General features: G+C 42.5%; 2 protein-coding genes across 5 annotated transcripts in view; one reads left to right on the top strand and one right to left on the bottom strand.

Annotated features, from left to right (window-relative positions):
- Positions 1-11,457, top strand: part of stx8 (syntaxin 8) — a 52,588-nt gene extending 41,131 nt beyond the window's left edge. For both annotated transcript variants that reach the window (XM_069194590.1, XM_015356728.2), the window contains one exon: positions 10,886-11,457. In XM_069194590.1, the coding sequence (XP_069050691.1) occupies positions 10,886-10,949 (64 nt within the window). In that variant the 3' untranslated portion in view covers positions 10,950-11,457. The remainder of the gene's footprint in view (positions 1-10,885) is intronic.
- An 891-nt stretch (positions 11,458-12,348) lies between these two features.
- The window catches only part of ntn1a (netrin 1a), an 84,302-nt gene continuing 79,439 nt past the window's right edge, over positions 12,349-17,211 (bottom strand). For all 3 annotated transcript variants that reach the window (XM_015356701.2, XM_006635193.3, XM_015356700.2), the window contains exon 7: positions 12,349-16,585. In XM_015356701.2, the coding sequence (XP_015212187.1) occupies positions 16,257-16,585 (329 nt within the window). In that variant the 3' untranslated portion in view covers positions 12,349-16,256. The remainder of the gene's footprint in view (positions 16,586-17,211) is intronic.

The following is a 17,211-nucleotide window of genomic DNA, read 5'->3' as shown; positions in this document are numbered from 1 at the left end:
CATGAGCTGAGGGACGAGAGCCGCGGGCCGCCGTCCGCCGTTCTCGGGGTGCGTTAGTGTTGGGGTGGCCCTGTAAGATGAAGAGGTCTCCTGTAAGCCTTGAAACGGAGAGCGGCAAGGTGCTGTCTCCATAGGGAGCCTTCCGGCTCTGCGGTGGTGCAAGCAGGAAGAACAGGATCCACCAAGAGCATGGGAGTCTCGCTAACCGCCCTGAAAGCTGATTGATTGCTCCGCCATTTAGCCCACAAGGTGGCATCATAGTCTAAAAGCTTTTTGGACGGATTCTGGCGGAAACGGGGGTTAGTCTGTGCAAATTCTGTATTGTTATGGCACGCATCTTTCAAGGGCAGTGACCTCTGGAACTGGTGTTTCTACCAGCATGTCCCATTCGTGTGGTAAGAATGCAGGACAAATGAGGGATGGACTGCACTCACTGTTTCCCACTATAATCTGCTGCCAATCAAAATAAATGGTGAATCGCATGGAGCACTGAAAATTATTTGGCCCCTAAATTAAATGTTCACATGCTGGCATGTCTTTTTATAGAAAAGCATGTGTAATGACTCAAAATAGTATGACAACACGGCCGGTTGTTTCCCCTGTTGGTGATCATCCATATTTCAAAATCTAACCTGAATTTTCACTTGTAGCGTCAGGGCAAAGTTACGACACTCCTGTGATACAATAGCGCTGTAAGGGCTCATATCTGAATGCAGTGGGCATAAAATGGATGTCTTGTGTAGAAAAAGATTTAAAAAAAGATGAAGGCACCTAGCTTTTCAAGCCACCTTAACTATTCAGAGGTGCAGAAATGCAATTTGCGTATGCAGCTGTTTAAATAGCTACACTGATGCTGGTGGAGCCGAGGAGACAGAGAGTGGGCTAAATGGCAAAGCCCTGGGTGCACAGTACTTCTGCCAAGGTCATCCATCACTGCTTTCTGATGGTAATTAGAATTGTAGCTATGGTTAATAAGCCAGAACCGCGGGCGCTGATTTGCCAAACACATTTAAACAATTTAATTACAAAACACATTCTTCAGAGCTGGCACAGTGTCTGCAGCAATATACTATGTGGTATTCCACTGCTGAATGACCTTTCGACCGGGAATGTCAGTGTGAGCGGTGTGTCTGAACTCACTCAAGTAGTGACCATAAGCATATAATGTGAGATGTTTTGCACCTATTCTGTTTGGAGGTAGAAATAATAACAATATTGTATCCAAAACACACAATCCTGTGTGATTAGTGTGTCATCAGGGTCTTATAACAACAAAAGCTGGTGTTAATGAAGACCAAATATAGCTTTTGTATTGTGTTATGTTTTGCGTAAAGGACGCAGAATCTTCGAGAAACATTAAACAGCGAAGCCGCAAGTCAGCTCATGGGCAATCTTTCCGCTTGCATTGCAGTAAAGAGCAACTGAATTCTGTGTTCCAAAACTGATGTTTCTGGTTCTCTGGGAGCCCATGTACATCATTTTGTGTCCATTCTGAATTTAATATCAACTGTGAACGACAAGCAGTTCAATGAAAGTACTATAAACGCCACCGTCAAAGACATGGAGCACATTTTATGCAGCTGTTAACAATGGCTGTTGAAACAGGGCTCACAGTATGTTGTTATTTGTAGTTAATTTAGCATGAAGAACTTTGCACTGTGATTTAAATGCCATCTGATCTCCTACTGAGATTATAGCACCAAGGAAGAAACCTCAGTGTGTCAGATTTGTATTTTTGAAGAAGTCAATTAACGTGCCTGTAAGACAGAAGAGCTCTCGTGGAAGTGAGCGTCTGGGGGTGAAGTCAGACTTCGTTACCAAGCACAGGGCCTCTTAATCTCTTGACTCTCATTTTAAAGTAGTGGTTTTTTACTCTATACTGGCTTTATTGGAAAAGGTAAAAGAAAAATTATACTGCTGGGGCCTCGAATGTGGGAGAGCGCGTTTTCTGGGCCTGGTTTTATTTGTCCAGCAAACCCACTGCTGTATTGCCTGGGAAATGCCGGCATTGTTCGGCCGGGGGACCCTGGTAACAGGCAGCCAGGGCTCAAGCAGTCAGGTCTGAAGAAACAACAAGATGAAGGTCAGCTAATATAACAGTTAATTCCATTTCCTGTTACCCATGACAGCTGTGGAGCGTTTATTTGAAGATCCCAGACCCCGAGTCACTGCGCACATTGTTAGGCCCGTGAGTGTTTTCTGCCTTTGCCAACACTTAAGGATATTAATGTATTCTGTGAGGGGGAGGCCAGGGGAACAGAAAATTCCCTTTTCTTATGAGCTCCCACCCTCCCCTGTTTTGTGTTTCACTTTTCTTTTCTTTTCTTTTTTTTCCGTTGACTCCCCGACTTTTGTTTCTCCTGCACAGAAGAGAAAATGGCGCATATCGCAGATTGGTTTTTGCATTTTCACTACAGTTTTAGGACTTGTGATCTAACCGACTGTTGCTTTTCTTGGCTGACGTGTGCTTTTAAAGCTTGATCAGACCAGAACCGGACAGGCTACTTTGGAAAAGTGGACATTGACTTCGGACGACGTGGGTGTGGGCTCATTTTTACACGCCTCTTTAATGACAGCCCAACGGGTCAGAAGTTGGTACCCGATCATCATTAGAGTTGTATGGGCATTTTAAGCCATTGATTCAGAAGGTCAGAAGAATATTTTTTAAAGCATACTGCTTTCTCCTCAAAACTGGGCTGGTCAGAAGTGTTTATTCATCCAAAATATATGCTGTTTTAACTCCCAGTTCCACTTGGGAGAACACACAGAACTTGCAGGAGTTTTGCTGCGAGGAAGCTTGAGGACTACTTGTTTTCACAAAACGAAAGGAACCTCTGACCACTGTTGAGTAGGTGCCATACCCCCAGAGCTGCTTGAATGAACATTAAAAGCTGTAATTTGCGAGGTGATTTTCCAGAGGTAATTAAACAATTAAACAAGGCCGGTGGTGGAGAGGAGGGAGGGGAGAGATTGGTTAATAACGTTTAAAAAACACTTTTGCACCTTTAGTCGCCAAAAAGGGATTTTCACTCGCACTTAGATAAATTTATAATATGCTCTTTAATCCCGTATGGAAATGTTAATGAGATGGAAACGGCCAAAATACCACTCTGGGCTTTGGAGAGCAGGGGAATGAGTCTCAGACTCTCCAGTGGGGTTTCACCAAGACACACAAGAAGACCCTTTGTTTTCCTGTTTAATAAGCCAGGGATACAGCCTTTAAACCACAAGAGCACTGAAAGCGAAGGGGAGAAAGCGGGAGAGAGAGAAGTGGTGGTGGTGGAGGAGGCTGAAAGAAAGAAATGCTGAAGGGTTTGTCGAACTTTGTGGGCATTATCCGTTTTATAATATGGGGGGGGGGGGAGGGGGTCTTGGACTCACCACTGCAGGGGTTGGTGCAATGGACACTCGCACTGAAGGTGGAAGCACAGCACTTCTGAAGGCCTTCCTTCGATTTTGACTTAATTAAGGAACTTCAGTCTTTGTTTCTGGGAGTCCCATTACGTGCTGAGCTCCAGCCCCCACAGTGAAAGGAGGGGAGAGATTCAGGCTGGGAAGTGTATGCACGCCAGCTGCCATTGTGTTTTTGTTGCCAAACTGAAGACGGGAACAAGTGCAGGCTGGGACTTGCCAGGGGTCATCTTTTTTTTTTTTCTGAAGGAAAAGGGCCGATATCTCAGGGTACAGGCACAGCCAGTTTGCAAACATTAGTTATGAGCAGAGAGCAGCAGTGCAGCTCTGTACAGATGTCCCGGGAGGAAATAATCAATGTGGGGTTCTGTGTGGAGCTGATCTACACGGTAGTCGTACAGCACTCATAGCTCTTCTGTGAATAGGACTTTTTACTCATAGTCTTTTCAGCCCCTAATGGCATAGAAGTGAGTAACTGCATCAACAGTTGAAGCAAGGGAGAAGTCTGGAGATGCCAGAATGTCCAAGTCCAGACTGGAATTCAGCCAAGGTGCCAGGGATAACACCTCAACTTCATAGCTATCCCATGGGATCTCTGATGACCTCAGTTTAATGTCTTGGATGAAGAACGCACCTGCCACTGTCGTGTCCTCTGTCACTGTAGTGGGGCATTACTGTGGACATTGTGGTCCATACTAAAGAAGGCCACATACTGTACACCACTTAGAACAGGATACAGGATCCTGGTTTTCCTGAAAGGTCTCAGATCCCAGTACTGACCAGGCACAGCCATCCTTCCTTGCTCTTCTGATGCAATCAGGCTACAAGGTATACTGTAAGCTACTTGTACTTGTACACTGCTGTCTTAACATTGCCTCTGACCTAGTATCATGGCAGGGGCTTTATTTCGTGGGGGGTAAGGGGGAGGGGGGAGGGGGGGCGTACCCCAGTTGCATATAGCTTACAGTGAAAAGAGGATCTTTGAACTTAGGGAGACAAAAACAGGCTTAGATTAACCTTTTTAATAGCCTTTAAGATCGCCCTGACCAAAATTAAAAGTTGAGGCAGTCTTTAAAAAGTTAAATGAAGTCTCTTTCACAGAGTCATTTCCCCCGCTCAGAAAAGAGAGGATTTCTGATACCAGATTAGCCTTGTGGCGCAAAATTAATGGGCACCAAAGGGCCCCGGGATTTGTGGCATGAGTTTCCCAGGGTTTAATCATCTCATAAAGCTGCTCAATGCAGCTCCTTTTCCTCCAATAATCTACTTATCCAGCAATTTGCCACTCCTGCGGCGTGGAATCTCACAGGTTGTTTGCATCTCAAGTAGCCCTGAATTGTTTGGGCTTTTGAAGGCGGATGCTTGCGAGTTAATTGTAGCGGCTGGGACTAATGATTCCCATGTTCACAGGCAGGTTAAATGAGGGAAACAGGAGGCTCCAAAAAACCCGGCTTTATTCTTGGAGGGTCTTTATGGGCGTCTTCCTTGCTTTTCTCCCTTTTTTCCTTTCTTTCTCGTTTGAAAGGCTGCAGAAGAGCTTCTGCATCAAGTGCACGGACTGAGTTTCAGAAAAGAAGTCAGCTTGCAGTTGCAAAATTTTTCTGAATGATTTAGTTGGTTCTTCATGGACTGCCTTTGCTTGAGTCACCGAGTTTAAGGTGTGTGGGAATGAACCCCCAAAATCGGGGGTCTTTCTTGCGAAGCTTTTACAGATTTATTTATCAGTTGGTTATTTATCACTGCTCTAGAAGTTCTAAAGAAGACTTCTGTCCGATGAGAAGTAAAAGGAGAGTAGACTAAAAGCAGGCTACACGGTAACTGATATTTTTCCAGTGTATGCTTCTCATAGACGTAACAAACTGCTTAAAACAAGAGGCAGGGAAGTTAAATTGTGGTGCGCTATACTTGCTGGGGGAGGGAGCAAAAACACACTACGCGAACCTAGCTTGGGGAATTCTGCAATCCTAGGCCTGTCTGCCCCGATCCAAGACCGTGAAGGACAAATTAACCCCAATTTAATTGATGGGGCTGTAAAAATTCAGCCTGAGGTTTCACCTTACAAATCTGTCAGCTGAGACTGTGATTTCCCTGCTAAATTATTCATGTTCTGTGTAATTGGTTTGTTTTAACTCCGCAACACCCAGTGAACAAAATACAAAAGTGCTTTTATAACAGGAAGGTTTTATTCTTTTAAATTGCTTGCTTAATGTATCTGCGTGTGCATTTTTTTTTATTTTAAAATGGGGGTAGTTCAGGGAAAGGCAGGCAGTGTGTGGCTCATTCCATCTTTAAATAAGTGATGCTGGTGTAGTGGTGGGATCGGTTTGGCAATACTATTGTGGGGGTTGTAACAGGATTACAATTAGTAAAATGATGGCTAATCATGTTAACATAAAACTTGACTCTTTCTTAAAGGCCAATAGAACCTTTTGTGCAGCTGAGGGACAATACGAAAGAGGGAGGGAAGAGGGGGGTTCACAATTGCTCCTTTTTTCTTTTCTTTCCTTTTTCTTTTGTCCATCAAATTTGATTTGTAGAAGCAATGCGCCAGCCCGGTGAATAGGGAGTCTGCATGCCTACTTCTAAAGCTCTGGGTGGTCATTTTGACTTTGACATGGAAACGGAAGGCACTGCTGCCGCGATTTGCAAAGCCAGAGGCTTTAATCTGCTTGGCCTGCAAACGTGACCGTTGTCAATAAGCCACACAAGCCAGGTCAGAAGTAGCTTACTTAGTTACTTAGGAGGGTGATGACAGTTCTCCCAAAAGCCAAGATGAAGGAAGGGAGAGGGGTGTTTAATCCTGTTCTGTGCTATCATGTCCGATACCAGAATCAAAACTGGAGTGTGGCCCTCTTCACTATGAGTGAGAGAACCGGGAGAATAGATTCTTCAGACATGGGGACTTTTACTGTGTCTCTTGTATCTTCAGTGTCTCCTGCAGGTTTTCTCTAAGCTGTTATTTGTTTCTGGCAGGTGAAGGGCAGACTTTTTTCCCCCGCTAGATCCAACAGTACAGCATTGAATATTACATTTTGATGTCCAGTATATGCTCCAACGAACCTTGCTCAATCCGGATGTTAGACCCTTTTTCCCCCCTCAACAAATCAGTGTCTTGAAAAGGGGTGAATCCTTGGTAAGGACGATGAGAACATAAGGACGTTAGAAACGGAGGCCGTTAGAATGGAGAGGCCGTCTGACGCATCGAGCTTGTGTTTGGTAGTTAGTAGTTAATGGATCCAAAGATCTCATCCAACCATTTTTTGGAAGAAGACAGGGTATTGGCTCCAGCAACAACATGACTGGACAGGTTGTTTCATTCTCCTACAACCCTTTGTGTAAAGAAGTGCCTCCTGGTCTCAGTTTTGAATGCACTTCTACATAATTTCTGCACGTGCCCTCTGTTTTGGGCTAGAAACCTGTAAGCCAGTGAGTGTGTAAGGACATAAGGTCCAATATTAGTTGAACTTTCCGTAGTCATCACGGGAATCCTGCTTTGTGCTTGTCTGTCTGTGCTTGCTCGTGATCGGGATTTTGTTTTTGCTTGCTATGCCACTGAATTCTCTCTGCTTTTATTTTGCTTTTCTGCATCGTGCACCAAAAAAACTCTCTATCCAGTTTTGGGTTTTTTTTTTGCCTGTTGGAGTAATTCATACAATCCCTTTTGTGTTTTTAGCTGCTTGGTCTTAAAACTCCTGGTTTCACAGCAAAAGCAACATGCCTCCCAGATATTTTAGACCCACATACACCACATGAAGCCCGGCGGGTTTCTTGAGGACTCCCCAGCTAGTGCCTCCCTTATAGTGTCTTCCTATAGGCTACTTGTGTATGGGCAGTGAGAGCTTGAAAATAAAGAGAATATTAACTAAGCTGAAAATATGAACTGAAAATAAACAAAAAAGCTTAATTTGATATAATAGTGGACAAGCTGAGTAAGCCGAGAACACTTTGTGTAGTGGAAGCTGGCTGACAACTTTCAGAATTGCAGCGATGCATGAGTTTAAAATCTGTGCCAGATTTCTTCCAGACAGCTGAATGCTATTTGAATTAGTGCTTTCTGCATTCTCCTGTGCCTGGCTAGGTTAAGGCAACTACTTGGCAAGAGATTAGTAAAATTGCCATGCAAAACTACACACAAGAGCAAAAAAATGAAGGATTTAGGCTTGACACATTCCTTTCTAGAAAATGTGACGAGGTATCCAGGACAATTCTTGCCAACTCATCAAAGAGATTTAATGAAAAAAAATACAAAACAGCTGCTGAAGCTTTTAAAGTTTCAAATATTAGGGAAACTGTAACAAACTGATAATCCTTTCATACTGCCTTTTAACTTAAAAACAGCCAAATTCATGTGAATGTTTAACATAATATACTGCCTGAGTTTTTTTCTCTCAATTTCTGTCATCCTGTTATTTTAGTGTGATAGATTGGTTCACAGAGCATATAGCCAGAAGAGACCCAAACAGTTAGATATTGATACACGGGACCCTTTCTGGCAGAAAAAAACAAGATTTCTTCATGGCTAAACCATGGAAAAAAATGCCAAGCCTGTATCAGATTTCAGGTTCCACAAAAATTAACAGTTTAGGTTTGGTGTGGGTTGGGCTTAGTAGCTCTTTCTGTGAAGAAACAGAACAGCAGCTCTGAAATAAGGATTACTTATCTTTCAAAGTACATAAAGTACATAGCGTGTCAATAGGACCATCAGACTTTCTGCATGGTGAAACAGTGGTTAGGGTTCTGAATTTGTAACCAGGAGGTTGTGGGTTCAAATCCACGTGAGATACTGCTGTTGTACCCTTGAGCTAGATACTTCAGCTGTGTTGTTTCAGGAAAATATCCAGCCTTTTAAACTGATGCAAATGTATGTTATCTTGAATAAAAGCGTCAACCCAATAAATGAGTAAAGTCCTCGACTTGGAAGACAAGAGCTGCGAAGTGGGCGAAAAATTAGAGACTTCATGTCGGTGGGGAAAAAAAAGTGTTACCTTATAATTCCACCTTCACCATTAATGGGATCAGCGCGACCTTATAAAAACATTTCCACAATCTATCTTTCTTTCTTCGCAACAGCGCAGGCAGGCAGGACTTGACCGCAGGGTGACATTACGACCGCTGTCTGGTCTGTCACTGACAAAAGAACTGTTGCCAACTGCAAAATCGGCAAACAAGATTCCTACATCCGATATTCCCCTCCCAAAGCAGATTGAGGAAAGCTTCTGTTGTTTGGAGATGCTTGGTGTCGTTAAACAGTGGGTGTAATAACAGGACTGTAATTGCCCAGTTGGTTGTGGTAATTGCTTATGGAACTTGGATGCCTTTTGCCAGCTGGAAGCGAAATGATGGTCCAGTCATTTAAGTGCTGGCTTCTGTCTTCAGATTCCACTGCATTTCCCAAATCCTGTTCAGTCAGACCTTGCACAGCCCTTCTCTTTTGTCGTGGCATAGGTTCAAATTGACCTTTTATCCCATTGTAGTGCCTTTTTCTGCACCTGTAACTGTAAAGTATGCTTGGTTGTCCTCAAGGAGTTGAACATTAATGTGAGATGATGTGAGTGGTATATGTTGTGCTACACAGTGTACTACACCAACCTAAATCGGTTCTCCTAAGCCTGAAAGATTCCTGTTAGAAGCACGAGAGCAATATCTGATGTCCCGGTGTAGCATATATTCATCGAGCCGGTCCGTGTGTGCAGCTGTGTGACAAGGGAAGCTGTGAAGCTGTGTGAGGCATGGTCGCAGCCAGCACTCTGTGACAGTCGAGTCACTGGCTGGCCATGCCAGCGCCAGCTCTCTTTCCTCTCTTATGCAAGGGGGAACTGTCACAACAAGACATGTTTATGACAGAGTTACTGGATGCCTTTGTAATGCCACTTGAATTGTTGCCAGACTTTAAAACCCCTTCTTTTCCCATGGGCTCCCCAACCGAGAATGAGTGGATACTTTACAGTAAATATTGGCATGCCATAAAACATGCATTTAACACTGGGCTTGACAGCTAACAGTGACTGCATTGTGTGATCAATGCAAAAAATTGTCTTTTATGGCTTTTTTTTTCCTTGTGCAGCTGTACAATAGGGAATTAAGATTGTTTTGCCACATTCTTCTGCTGAGCTCCTCTCTTCTGGGTGCCCTGAAAAACACATTCAGGTTCCAGTCTGGAGATAAGTCTGTATATTGAGGAAAATAAGCATTGGGGTTTGGTTAATTCGCATTACTGTAACCAGTACTGATTTTGTGCTTATAATGGACTGAGGATTAATAAATTCATGAAGAATTTATCATTTGATTTTTTTTTTTACAATGAATGTTAATGCTTCCAGTTGAAAAGAATTTGAATATGTCTGGATCTGTTCGTGTCTGCTTTTCTTTTCTGTGAGCAGAGCTAGCAACACAAGCTGTAAGTAAGCCATGGCGATATGTCAAACACATTGACGGACTGAAGCACTATGTGTTTAATGTCAACATTAGGGTTATGGTCAGAGTGGGCTGCTGTTTTACATGATTTTACACTGGTTAAAGCTGCCAGAAAGCTAGAAAGCTTTCAGATCTAGGTGGATCTAGAGGCTAGAGGTGTAGCTGCCTCCATGACAAAGTTGGGAAATGAAAAACAAGCAAGCCCGTGCATCACTGACTTTTCTGAGATGAGGGGCAACGGTGCTATCATGACCGCATGCTGTGAGGACAGTGGTTTTGGAAATTAATGTCCTGATTTATTTCATGCTCAAATTGTGTTGTCTGTAGTTACCATAGTGGAACTCTAAATCTGGAAAAAAGTCTGGAAAATATTGTGATTTCTGTTCCTGAGGAGGGACCCCCCCACACAAACACACACAGCTCCAGACCTCAGTTCCCAGAAAATGATGATACAGTTCTCCACCCAGAGCTGTTCTGTTCTCCACCACCAAAACGTTGTAGTGAGAGTGAAAGAAGTAAACAATGCAATCACTTAATTGCCCAGTGTAAGTCTCTGTTGCCTGCAATTAGCAGTTGTGGACTGTATGATAATAAAGGAGATGCCGAGACTTCCTTATCCTTTAAATTTGTCTGTGTCAGTGGGCCTCAAGCATGGAAATTTGTTATACTGAAGCATGTGGCAATGTTGGTATGATTTGCTGGCTTTGGCTGGTGTTATTACCTTCCAATAAATAACCAAGCCATTTTATTTCACTCATTTGTTTTCTTTTTCATGGTAAACCATTTTTTCGTTTCAGGTCTGATGCTTCATTGTTGTAGACAGCATTTGAGTGACTGTGTAAAGTCTTCTTTGCTAATGGGTATAGCGTTCTGGGAGGCAAAACCACTGTGTTGCACAGGAACACAATTTGTCTTCTCCCATGTGAAATAAAGCATGCTAGCAAGGAGCTCATTGTGCAACCTTGGTTGCACCACAGTGCATCTGAATTTCTTGCCTGTTGTTTATTTAACATTAAGCTCTGTTCTTTAATCCTCTTTTGTTTCTGTTTTCCTCTTTCAGGAATGCTAGTGGTGATTGTGTTGCTGCTAATTGCCATTGTGGTAGTTGCTGTGTGGCCAACTAAATAACGTGGAGGTTATGTGCAGCTCTTTGTCAGACCGGGCTGGGTATGGGATGAAGACTTCCATTTTTCCATTTTGCACTCTGTACTTTTTGGCTTTTGATTCATGAGAGAAATACCTTTATTCAGGTGATTCGGGGTCATATAGTTCTGGCATCCATGCCATTTAGATTTGTAAGAATTTGTGTTTTTTTTCCTCTAAAAAAGTATTCTATTGTGAAGAATAACTTTGATCAGCCTTACAGCAGGGCTCTTTTTTACCGGGCGCACTGCAGTTCTGTCTCATCTGAACTAACAGGTTGTTAAAACCACTGGTTCAGAAATACAGTATTAGCAAATATTTACACTACAGCTGTCACATGTTATTATCAGTTGCAAATGGAATTTTATATTGTTTATAAAGTAATATAAGCCAAGAACAATAATACTGTGTTGCAAACTAACTGTTTTACTTTACTGTGAATCAAAGGATATCAATGGCTGTAATTTCTAATAAATGACATTAACAAAACCTTGGTGTCTGTGCTTCTTTGTACAGTTTCCCCAGAGCCCACTCAGGCAAGTCAGATATAACTAGATGTCTTCTGACTTCTACTTCTGCTCCTCCCCATGAGAGGTCTTACAAGATACTCTTGACACTTAAAGCAGAATTTCTAGGCTTGTTTTTTCAAATTTGTAGGATTGCCAAATGAAATATTTAATTGGGACAGACTGGATGTTTTGGGTTTTTTATGTTTATTAGATACTGCTGGGTGAGTGTTTGATCTGAGAAATCTGTTCAGAGAATAGTGGTATTGGCTGAACTATGATCGTGGTGGGCAATAAGGGAGAGTTTAGCAATGAGGGCAGTGGGTGGAGACCAGGGTGAAAAGCCCTTGACCTCTGTCTCCAGAGGCCTGAGCCCAAACCCAGTTGAAATGCTGTTTTTATCATTGTTCATAGAACTGGCTAAACTTAGGACCCCACACGGCTTTTCACTCAGTTGGAAATTTAACAGTAAATTCTTTCTAAAGTAAGGAAATCATACACCTACATGCTCTCTCTGGTCCCCTTGAATTGTGCAGATTGCTCTGAGTCGCCTTTTGTTGTCCGTTTTTGTATTTCGATCTGATTTTCAGTGCCTCCCTATGTTTGTACTTGGAAGATAAAAATGGGCTCCTGAATTTGGGCTATTTGCTTCTCAAATGTTTTTAAACTTGTTGTTTTAAAAAGAGTGTAGACGGATTACTGGCCACTGTATTGCACAAATCACTGCTTGAGAGTGTGTTGAAGGATTTTTACAGTTACGTTTTCCTTCTTCTGTGCACAGTTTCCTAAAGGAAAGCAAGATTGGGGAAAATCGAGTCCACCCAGTTCCGAGATCTTGACAGTCCGATTTAGCTTCCCACAGAAAAACACATAGTTAGGTTTACAGGAGTTTATTTAAACTGAATTCTGAATTTAGTTCTATCAGGTTGGTGCTCAGTAGTTACAAATTCCTTCCCTAATCACAGCCATCTACCAAATGAAAAAAAAGACAATAAAATCCACATTGTTTCATGTGTCATTAAATATATTCATATATAATAACCATAATATATTAGTATGCATTGTAGAGAAACATTGCAGAATAATGCAATGGCCACAACTAAACAACATTTACAATTCAAGGTATCAACCAAACAAAAGGTCCGACAGGTCTGTGTTGAGTAAACATGCAATCGTGAGACTGTTTTTTTTTACAATGTGTTGGTATTCAATCTAAAGTTTACATCACAGGGCTGCTAAATATAAAAACAACAACTTGCTTGGTTCAATATCTGTCGGCAGTGGGCACATTTATATTTTACACACACGGATGCTGATGCACAGGAGCTTGAACGACACTGTTCATTGACAAACCTTCTCTGCTGCTCTCAGGCTACAGCCTCCTGCACGGCTGACTGTCATGTCTGTTTGCAAATTTCCATCATTTCAGTCCAGTATGGAAACCATTCTGTGTGCCCATGAGGAGCATCTGGATTCATTTGTCATTTTAGAGGAAACCCTGGCATTTAGATTCCCCAATTATCCCCACAGAGTAGAAAGAGCGTGCCACTTTTTATTTTTATCTAGCCAAATTAAATTTGACATTGCTTGCTTTATTTTTTTCTGAAATAACGCTTGTGAAGCTCTCCTCAACGTGTTGCCGTTGTGTTTCGGAACTGAAGCAGCTGCATGTCTTAGCCGCGGAGTGTAGGAACAGGACAAGTTGCGTCAGTGTTGGGTGGCGTTTGGGTCATGTCCTCACGTTGTCGGAGGTCCGATGTCTGGGCTCGACGTATAATGGTTGTATACGTCCGAGACCGTCTGCATCCATTGAAAAAAGATTTCAAACGGAATAAACTTCTATGGAATGGTAAACACTATGACGTTTTTTTTGTAGAAAGAGACATGCTTGCACCTTAAAGTAGTGCATTGCTAGCAGACTGCATAAGCTAATAATTCATTTTCTAATTGCAGTAATTACTTTTCTTGAATTCGCTTGTGTTTGCTGAAGAACAGCATGTCTGAAGTGCAGTAGGACATCCTGCATGTGCTGGTCAGGTGTTTGTGAACGTGAGTTCCCAATTCCCGACACAGCTATAAGTGAACTGAAAAAATCTAAAGAGATGGCGACTGTCTGTTGCGGTAAAAACTCTTCCACAGGGGAGTTCATCCGTATAGTAAATACCATGAGCTGTAGGGTCTCAGTCAGGCTGTAATACAGGGGAAATTACATAAAATATATTTCACACAGCTGCCAATCTTAATTAAAGTTGTTCTGTCACAGATATCTTTGACATATCCAAAGATTTTTCAAGCTTTGGACTACTGCACCTCAAAAATATTTTCGCTTTAGAGTCAGGTGGTCTTGAATATCATTTCATGTATTAAGGGTAACATTAAAAAAATATTCATCTGCAGTCCAAAAGACATGCAGAAGCTCGTCTCGTATGCTTAGCTAGAAATTAATTTAGTCCTTCTTGGCATTGCTGATAAGCTGTATTTGAAGTTGTAGTTTGGTGGATATTTGACTGCTTTCACCTTTCAACAGTTCAGGGAAAAGCCCCAGGAGTTTTCCCTTCTTCCGACTCAGTAGTACAATATGAGTTCACAGTCCTGTCGGCTCACAAAATGGGAAAGACAGGTATGCTTTCTATTTTCATTTTTTATAATCTACAGTATTTTAAAAATTCTGGTTAATAATTTTCATATATAAACTAGTTAAGGTTTTACATAAAAATACTAGCTATACAAATAACATTTTTAAGGGCCTGTAACCCATCTTTTTTAGAGTACCAAATAATCTCTGCACCTTTTTCAAAAGACACAAGTCTATCACATATTCACTGTACTGTCGTTTCACGAAAAACTGAATTTGTACTTGTAATACATCATAGCAACAGTAATAGGTTTACTGTTATAAGTAATAAGTGTACACCCTATTGCCTATCTGAAGGGGCCTGTGGAGGTTTGTGTATGGTTCATTCTGTATCAGTTAGTGTGTTGTTTCTTCATGACCTGCAGAAGACATGTTTGTCTCTGGAAATGAAAACTACTGTAAATATCTTAGTGCCAATGCATTTGTATTTTTAATCATGTTGGAAGGATTTATTGTTTATTCTGTTGCTCCTCGGAAGAATTTGAGACAGGCAGTGAATATTTCGGGGGGAAAGGTCAGAGAAGTGTTTTTAACTTTTTCACAGAAGGATTGCCACAGACTGACAGACATTGTTTCATTTTTTTTCTTCATTTCAAAATTTGTCAGCCCTTTTCAGACAGCTACGCAAGTAAAAAAATTGGATTTCAAAAAGATGCATGGCGGTTTCTAGTGACATTAGCATGAGATTGATAGTTCAAGAAATGTTTGTAACTGACGGCTTTGTGGTTTTTGCTCAGTGACTCCAAAGAGATCAGTTCAGCTATCCATTATCTTCTCACAGGTGGGAAATAACAAAAACGATTGAACAAAATCTCAAAGAAAAATAGCAGCGCAGGTCTTGAGGACTGGTAAAGGAGAATAGCTCTAAGTGTGTGTTTTCCTTAGCTGACCACAACCTTGATTGTCTACCAAACTGTTTTAGTGACCTACAGAAGAGGCCTGTCTGTTTTCTTGTAGAAAATCAGAGAACACTTCATGTATATTTTTTTCTTTTCCTGCAGTGAACTTGAAATATACAGACAAGAAACATTGCTTACACGGTACATATAGTCAAGAAATCGGTGAAGAACACTGAGAAGTACACATAATATAAATTTATAAGTGCATCTTGAGCCACCCATACAAACACTGCACTACTTTCTAAAGTGGTGGATGGATATCATAAGTTACAGTTTAGTCTGTTTTTTGAAGTTGTCAGAATGTGTGAATGCCTGTTGAAGGCATCAGCATACAAAAATATGGGCATCTTGATCAGTTTACCACCCTTGTACTAGTATTTCACATATTAATTGGGCAGTAGAAGCGTCCGGCTTAACTTGACAACAGCGTTCTGATCTCAAGTTGAAACTCGGTCAAGCGTTTGTCTACTTCTGCTTACCAAAACCCATCTTCCCCAACATAGACTTATGGCACTTTAATAATCTTAACACAGAGTGAAGTATCATATTTTGAGGTATTGTCCACAAAGAGCAGTTCCACAAAAGGTACTGGCAGGCTTTTGAACAGCTGCAGTACAAAATACATGACTTTTTTTTTTCTGTTACAAGATACTGAACCACAACAAAAAAAGCTTAGTTTTACTACACTACTAAAGTGTTAACACTTTCCTTGTTGTGAGTTTACACAGTTTCACGTGGCCAGGCTGGCCACCTGGCCGTCACCCGAAATGTGCCACCAGTTCTTCTCCCCTACCCCCACCACCCCTGTCACCTTAGCTCTGTTCACGTACAAAGCCCAAAAAAGGGAGAAAATGGGAGCCCCCTGCATTTGGAACAGAAACAGCTAGACAGTAGCTTGGCTTTTTTTAGCTGTACTGAAATGTCTGTTCAAAATGTACTGGATATATTTACTCCCCTCCTCCTCCCCCTACCCCTCAGAGAAAAAAAAAACATCCAAAAGGCTTTATATAGTTGTAATATTAGGTGCAAACTCGGCAAATCCAAAAAAAAAAATCTCGAAGGAAAAACGAACACACACAAAAAAAAAACCCCACAACTGCAAAGTGAGCTCCTTCACAAAGTTCCTAAAAATCATCCTAATATTCTCTTCATGCGTCTACTCAAAAGCAGCAACGCTCAGCCTCGCTCTCTCCCCCTCCTCCTGTCTCTCTCCATCCGTGTTCCTCCGCTCCCGGTTCCCGCCATCCCTTAGGCCTTCTTGCACTTCCCTTTCTTCTCCCGCTGCTGGAACTTCCTCAGCCTGCGGGCCCACGTGTCCCTCCACTGGATGACCAGGCTGCCCTTGTCGGCCACCACGCCGCTCTGGTCCGGGGAGTCGTCGTCGTTGCCCAGGAGCAGGTACTTCTTGCCCGGCTTGATTTTGGGGCACTTGCAGGCCACGTCCTTGGCCCGCACCCACAGGAACTGGTCCCCGCGCCGGATGCGGTTCTCCCCCTGCTTGTAGACCGAGATGATGTTCACCGTGAACTTCCACCACTCGCCGGCCTTGTCCGCCTTCAGGATGTGCACTTGCACAGCTGCGGGGCGCCGGGCCGGAGCAGGCAGGAGAGGCAGGGCAGAGAGAGAAACAGAGGGTCAGTATGCAATCTGGGGCGCAAGGGCAGACAGGCTTCTCCTGAGCAGCGAAGACCAGGAGGGGACCCCGATACCGGTGTTCGAAATCCTCAGAGGTTCAGTTCTTTCAGCTGAACAGCGAAACATGATCCAGAACAGGGGGCACTTCTTTACGCAGAACAAAGTAGGAATCTGGAAGAACCTACTCAGCCGTGTTGTTGAAGCCGATACCCCAGCCTCCTTAAAGAAACAGCTGGATGAGATCCTTGGATCAATTAATTCCCCACTACCAAATAATCTACATAGACCCACTGACCGCCTCTTGTTTGTAAGCGTTCTTATGCTCTGGGAGGCTGAACTGGCACCTGCCAAACAAATCGGGCTTTTAAATGATGTGTGGAACCGGATAAAATCAACACCTCAGCCCAGAACGTGATGATTCAGTGGAAAGAACAGATTTTGTTTTGATTTAATCCAGGTATTATTTTCACTCATTCGAGGTTAAGAATGATTGAAAATGTTTTATGAAGGCCCAAAGCAGAGCCATTCCGTAACTTAAAGGTCCTATAAACATAACTTCCTATATGCC

The sequence above is a fragment of the Lepisosteus oculatus genome, chromosome 9, assembly GCF_040954835.1.
Source record: "Lepisosteus oculatus isolate fLepOcu1 chromosome 9, fLepOcu1.hap2, whole genome shotgun sequence".
Taxonomy (NCBI): Eukaryota; Metazoa; Chordata; class Actinopteri; order Semionotiformes; family Lepisosteidae; genus Lepisosteus; species Lepisosteus oculatus.
This window is presented reverse-complemented; position numbering and strand designations above follow the sequence as displayed.